At 45.7% G+C, this 7,188-nt stretch overlaps 1 protein-coding gene and 1 non-coding gene across 2 annotated transcripts in view; both read right to left on the bottom strand.

The window, feature by feature from the left end:
* Positions 1–5: 5 nt before the first annotated feature.
* LOC128767969 (sperm-associated antigen 1-like) overlaps positions 6–7,188 on the bottom strand; it is a 20,632-nt gene continuing 13,449 nt past the window's right edge. The window contains exons 15-19 of the mRNA XM_053880415.1: positions 6,770–6,911; positions 3,105–3,231; positions 2,567–2,719; positions 1,552–1,866; positions 6–1,172 (exon numbers count right to left, since the gene is read on the bottom strand). Coding sequence (XP_053736390.1) covers positions 1,044–1,172; positions 1,552–1,866; positions 2,567–2,719; positions 3,105–3,231; positions 6,770–6,911 — 866 coding nt within the window. The 3' untranslated portion in view covers positions 6–1,043. The remainder of the gene's footprint in view (positions 1,173–1,551; positions 1,867–2,566; positions 2,720–3,104; positions 3,232–6,769; positions 6,912–7,188) is intronic.
* trnag-gcc (transfer RNA glycine (anticodon GCC)) lies at positions 4,282–4,352 on the bottom strand. Its single transcript has one exon. It is a non-coding gene; the product is annotated as a tRNA-Gly (tRNA).

The following is a 7,188-nucleotide window of genomic DNA, read 5'->3' as shown; positions in this document are numbered from 1 at the left end:
AGTCTCACAAAGTTGCTGCAAAATATCTTCTATATTTATTGTTTCATTCCATCATAGCATCTGTCGTCTTTCATTTCATTTCATTTCACTTCAGGCAGAACCTCATGAGAACTGGTCAGCCGTCTGCAGACAACAGAAGAGGTGAGCTGTGGAATGTTGGGAATCATTGCCTCCTGCCCTGCGATCATTGGAACATTCATAAAAATCTTGAATCAGAAACACAAAGTTGATGTCAATGAAGATGGAAGCAAATATTTGGAATGGAGAAAAAGGTGTTTCAAATATAAATCGTCTCACTCAACAGCGATCAGTCACGTTGACAAGTTGATTCCTAACAAACCACCACTCGTACAGGCCGGTGCACAAAACAACACAAAATTGAACCCAAAATATCAGGTCTACTTTTTGGCAATCCTTGTTTCACAATAACTTATTTCAAAAATATTCTTGGTTCTTGATTAGACATGTCATTACCGTGTGGATACACAAGCGTTAACAATCCTACTGTGCAGCCTGCTCTGAGAAACACATGGTTGAAGTGAAGCTCACCAGTGTGTTTTAAGGGGGTGGTTATCAATGGGGATGGACCAGTGAAGCCTCATGAAAGAGCCTCCTTCATTGCGGAGCTCAGTAGGTGGCGCTTGCTGATGTCATGTTCAAAGTCTCGTGGAGTGGAGAGTGCCATCTAGTGGGCTCTGATGAGGACACTGCTTTGGTGAAGCGTCATCAGTGCATCACTGAAAAATATCCAGTTACAGTTCTGCGATGGAAAAGGGGCATCAGCGACATCAGCAGCAGAGAATCTCTGCACCAAACTGCACTCAGGTACCACATGAGAAGAACTGAGCAGAGTGTTCAAGGCCCATCAAGTAGTGTGTGCAGGCTTCCTCTCCGTCAGGTAAAAAAGTAAATCTGCGGAGCCAAAAATATATGTTAACATCTGAGGCGGTTCATGTTGGTCTGCAGCTTCCTGGCGGTGCTGGACAGTGCTTTGCATAGATCCGAGGTGGGGGAGGGGCTCATGCAGCAGGCCCAGGGCTCTTTTAGATGTATTTGTTGGCCAAGTTCTGGACGTCACTCCTGGTGAAGTCGGAGCTTTCCACCGCTGACAGGCGTTCAAACAGCCCAGCCATCTGACCGCGCTTGTCCTTCTCCAGCAGCATCAGAACCACCTGCACAGAACAGTTGTCGTCTCAAGTGGCAGCTGTGAATGTGGCTAGAAGAGAATCTGAAGAACAATGGCTTGTGACAGAAGCAGAGGACGCTCCGATTAAAATGCTCAAAGAAAACTGTCAAGTCTTGGAATCCATCAGGACATACAGCTGTTTTCAGCCACCTTTAAGCATGAAAAAATGTGACACATTTTGTCAGTGTAGGGATGTACTGAATGATATAGATCATAAATCCGGACTAATATTTGCATTAATATGGACAAGGATATTTGGTATGGTGCATCAATAAACCCAACATGAGGAATAAAAACTATTTCACTGTTGTCAGTGGAGGATCTCACTGATCTCAACAGTCTAGCACAGAGGAATCCACACTCACCGAGAACCTGCCGGCGGTGTGGAGATGGCAGAGGTGTCTGTAAACCAGACCAGGGTTTTGGTCCACCAAGTGGGAGTCCATCGCCTGCATGAGGAAGAGGAGGACGGGGCCGTCCAGGTGGGTGCTCAGCAGCTGCGGAAGCTTCTCGGGAGGCGTGTGGGACAGGATCTGGGCGCAGGCGGCCATGTTGTTGCTGCTGCGAGCCGCGTTTAAAGCGTGACCGAACTCGTAGGCGTTGCTAGGACGAAGGTTGATGGAGGCTTCTTCTGTGCTCCTGCTCTCTGAGGGCGAAGCTGTTTGTCTGGAGCTGTCCACCTGAGCAGGAGAGTCGCATGGTCAGCATGGAGACCCAGATAAATGGCTCTGGTTTTTCTTAGGTTACGGGGGTGGGGACCAAATGAATACTGAATACTATGATTCAGTATTCATTTGTTCATTCAGTAGGCAATAAATATGATTTACTGTGATAAATTGCGTTAAAATATTTGATAACAAAGTCATCAAATTTAAATGTAAGAAGGTGACAGTGCTCCAAATTAACACGTTAAAAGTCCCAGCAGCAATAAAAACACAAGCAATACATACATAAAATATTCATTGAAAAAGGGGACTAATAATCTGGAATATTGACAAAAATCATTTGAAAAAAAAAATATTTTTGATGACTAAATAAGGTAAGACACAATACAATATTACTTTATTTTTCAATAATATGACTTTTAAATTTGTCTGACAAATGTTTAGAGTAAATGTTATTTTTATCATAACATTTTATCATTAATAAAATATGGAAAAGGGGTAGTGTCATTATTTGATTTAAAAAAATATTTTATGAACTTCACCAAATTGAAATAAAAAAAATGAACGGAATATAATAATAATAATAATAATAATATTAATACAGATGTTACAGGGTCTGTCGAAGCGTTACTATAAAGTGAATGAATTGATTTATGAATGTACTGAATGTACATAAATTTTCTCTCAGTAAGAAGCCACAGCCATTCGTGTGTACCTCTGTCACAGGAACGACCCTCATGGTTTTGCCTGGTGAGCGTGTGGCCTGTTGGAGCAGAGCCGTCACCTCCTCCAGCTCTCTCTGAGCCTCCTGCACGCCGGGATCCTGCCGCAGCACCTCCTGCAGGTCAGAGCTGCAGGCCTGGTAGTCCTGTTGCAGAGGGAGACACTGTACAGTAGCCAGCCCACACTGACTCCGCCTTGTCGGATGCTTCGTGACTTCCAACCATACACAGAGCAGTTCAAGTGCGTAACATATTGGTGAGGGCAGATCAATGGCCTATCATGTCACTTATTGATCACATGACGGCCCCAGGCCTGTCAGACATCCACCACATCCAGCCACGTGTGAGCAGGGCCACCAGCTTCAGAGCTACAGACAGCTGGAGCTGGTGAGCTGGTTCAGCCTCCTGACTTTCACCACTTCAGTGAGGCAACTTCCTGCCAGCTGCTGGCCGAATGGCAAACTGGTGCTCTTAAACCACAGCAGGAAATTCTGAAACAATATGTTGAAGGTAAAGGTGTGTGGTCTTCACCTGCAGGCCTTTGTTGGCCAAGGCCCGTCTGTAGAAGGCTTTCTTGTTGGTGGGCTCCAGCTTCAGTGCTGCGTCACAATCGGCCTTGGCCTCAGCAAACCTCTCCTGCTTCAGGTAACACAGAGCTCTGCAAACAAACCATCAACCAAGGACACATGAACCAGAGACCACAGCACGACACTCAGCTGCAGCTCACATGGTTTTGTGGACGCTCTTCAGCTGCCGATCACCATGGAGTTTGAAACCAACCGCCAATAAGCTAAGCAGTCAAGTGATCTGTTTTCAGTCCAAGTGGTGTCTATGTCGGGGAGCTTCACGTCAGTATCAGGATGAACCTCAAGGGGCCCAGTGTGCAAGTATGGAGCAGAGGAGTGGTTTCTCTCCACCGTCTGAGTTTAGTCTTCTGCCTGGCTCCAAGACATGTCATCAGCCTCCTCAGAGTCTCAGACTGCACATCCTCCACATGCAAGTGTTTCAGACCAGCTTTCTCAAACTCTAACTATAGACCACAAATTCAGGAACATGGACCTGAGGAGATTTTCTTCATCCACACTTGGCTGACTGGCAGGACATCAGTGTGAGAAGGGAGCATGTTTGTTTGATCTAAAGCCTCTATCCTGTTCACCGGGCTCTACAAACACAACACACACAATAGGAAATTATTCATGTCAGTTTCCGCTGCGACAAAGTCAACAATCCACTCTCTGTTGTGGAAAGACATGCAGGAGACATGGAGGAAGTTCGGACCTCTCCAGCACGTACTCGCTGTTTGATGGCTGTGGCGACGTCAAGTAGACAGCCATCAGCACGACTACACTCAGGGATGGAAAGGTAGACGTGCGTCCTGGCAGCCTCAACTCTTATTGTCCAGTTGTCAGGACAATACCACCCCTCACATGACCACCTGCGGCTAGTGGGCTGAGCTGAATTCTATCAATGAGGTCTTTTCTTCTACGACTGTAAATGGGAAACTGGAGACAACAAAGTTATTATTCCTTGGACTTGTTCTGTCATGGTCTGGGCCTCCTACTCATGCTTCACACTCATCCAGCCCATTTTCTGTGGGCTGAAACACATACAGTTGGCTCAACATCCAACTCAATGGCGGGCCGTGCATTTTACACCGAGGCCTTCAGTCAAGTAAAATCTTGTTTTGTGTCCTATGAAAAAGGATGTGTGCATTGGCCGGGAATCGAACCCGGGCCTCCCGCGTGGCAGGCGAGAATTCTACCACTGAACCACCAATGCGCAGATGGTATTGTGTATCTCGCCACCGAGTGTGATTATTCTCAGCGTCCACAGCCCCGAAAGGTATCGACCTCTATTTCCTACGCTAGTTCGAAACTACGGCGGGAGCCCTGTTGCGTCGTGACGGGTCCCGCAACACCGATGCGCCGTCGCGCGCGCCGAGCTCACAGACCAATCCCCGCGTCGGTTTGCGTACCGCTTTAAGACAATCACGTGACTGTGTTATCAACGAAACAATGTGATCTCACGAGTCCTTAGTTTAGAAAATTAAAAAACACTGGAAACACTTTTTTTCAAAATAAAAAAGTAAAAACAAAAAGCCCACAAGCATCCTCGTTCACATCGTTTTCACGTTTTTCACATTGTACATGGTCACATTATTTAAACATATATGATAAAAATGAATGCAAAGACTTAAATGATATTATCATATTTATACAGTAGGTCGTCAAACCAGTGTCAATTCAGTCTGTCAAGAAGGCTGTCTGAAGGGATTTTCAACGTCCAGCAGGTGTCACTATTCAGCGACACAGTATCAACATAGTGTGTCATTGTGTCGAAACGCTTAATGATGCCTTATTTACCCATCACTACTGTTGCACACTAGATTGCACAGTCTCAGTTTCGTGTCAGAAAGACTCCAACCAGACGGCCAGAGTTTGCCGACAGTGGCACAAGAAACATGTCAGAGTAGAATCACACTGCTGCGCCAGCGCGACCCGTTATTTACATGTTAAACGTGAACAAAATAAATGTTTGCAAATAAACGTTTGCACTCACCAAGCTCTAAGCCTGCGGTGGCCGCCTGATTGGAAGTGGCAAACTTTCTCCCCCTGGTCATCTCGTCGGTGTAGATGCCAGGGAAATGCAGGGGCGGAGAACAGTGTGATACACGCTGGAATGTCACCAAATGTCTGTGGTTTCATTGCTCTGAAGCTAGTTTGCCCATAAATATCCTCATATGTTTAAGCCACATGCTTCCGACAGCGAGAAACCAGTAGCGGTTGTTAGTCCTGAAATGACGGGATGAGTAGCCAATCACAGGACGTGTACAAGTCACGTTCAACGTGATTGGCTATCACAACTATCCATCCAGTATATGTGTCCGTTCACTCGAGAGCACCTGCGCCTGCACTGTTGCTGCTGAAGGCCTTGGACATGACGACACAAGCTAGCTGAATTCTGATTGGATGAAAACCTGGAACCAACACTGGGATATACTATGACATGAGTATGACTATTATATATACTATATATAATATAGTTTGGGAAAAGACATAAAAAATGAAATTCACTTTTGTCATAAATATGCTCATGGTTTGTGGTTCTGTTGGGCCAGCAGAGAAGGCCTCACTGGCCCTGACGGCCAGACACTGAGTACGAGTTTAAAGAGTAAAACTGAGATGACCTGCGATGCAAATACAGTCGTGGCTCCAAAAGATTACAGTCTTACACTTTTGACTTTTTGGCCCCTTGTAAGCTTGATTTTGACTCACTCACCTTGACTCTGACCTGCCACCAGCCCCATCCAAACACAGCGTTCCTGCACCAGATACTCACGTACGCCTCATACAGCACTTTTACTGCACTCAACTTGACTTCTGGAACCATATTTGCAACTGCTTTACCCCATCTCTTCCTCTGCCCTCCACGGATTGCTGATTTAGTGTCAATACTTTCCCCCACCAAGTTTTGGGGGGCTGTGCTTCCTCGTGCGGACATGAGCCTGAACTTCCTAGTCTGTGAGTCCTGCATAGTGCTATTTTGGCAGCCCTACTTGTAATGTTAGTCTGGTGCTAGTATCAAGCTGTCATTTTCTTTTCAGTCATCAAGTTTTTGTCAACAAAAATGTTTGTCTCACTGTAGCCAGTCATCCATAGAACTATTCATATAGTTTCAGTCAACAAAAATGACATTTTTGGATCTTTTTTCTTGTTCCTGCAATTCTATTTCACACCTGTCAATATAGCGATCACCCATAGCAAAATATTCCATCAGTTTTCTGTGATGAATTTGTCCTATAAATCTGTCCTGACAAAATGACTTATCAATTGGCACGTGGTCATAATGTTAGTGCCTTTTCTACATTGCTCATAAATAATTGAACAGAACCTTGAGTTGACATGGGCTTCACCTTTGCCCAGAAGTTGGAGTCCATCAGAATACAGGGCTTAATCTTTAAAGCCTGTTTGCTCCCCTATGATCTGCAGTGCTGTGCATTTAGCAACTCTGCCATTTGTTTAACCTTCAGTTGAAATTTACTCCAACACACCTGGAACTCTCCTTCTATTATCCCTCAGATTTTGTTTTGGGAAGAAACTATCTTTAAATGTTGACCCTTCAGCCGGGTGAACACACAAAAACAATGTCAATGGGGATCCCCCTCTGACAGGTGAGAGATGGCGTGAGTGCTTTACCTGTTGGTGTAGATTGCACACTCCTCTGGCTTGAGTTTAAGGCACTCCGTGTATTTCCCCAGAGCGTCCTGGAAGTGGCCCTTCTTCACAAACTCGTTCCCATCCTGCTTCAAAGATGCGAAGCGGGATTCTGCTCTTCGTTCTGAGCCGGTCGAAACAGAAGAGTACGTTTGTGAGCTCACACTTTCAATGAATGGATTCAAAGCTCAGGATGTCAGGGATAAAAAGTGAGCAGATGCAAGCAGCATTTCCTTTCCAGGGATTTCCACCCATGTGCTGAGTGCTGGCAGGCGCCAAAGTCAAGTCAGCAGTCAGTGGCCGCGTGGACGGCTAATCAATCTACTGCAGTGTCTTGTGGGAGCAGAGAGAGTGCCAGCAGGCAGTTCCTCCAGGGTGGATCCACACCCCGCATGCTCAGC

Source organism: Synchiropus splendidus, chromosome 12, assembly GCF_027744825.2.
Source record: "Synchiropus splendidus isolate RoL2022-P1 chromosome 12, RoL_Sspl_1.0, whole genome shotgun sequence".
Taxonomy (NCBI): domain Eukaryota; kingdom Metazoa; phylum Chordata; class Actinopteri; order Syngnathiformes; family Callionymidae; genus Synchiropus; species Synchiropus splendidus.
This window is presented reverse-complemented; position numbering and strand designations above follow the sequence as displayed.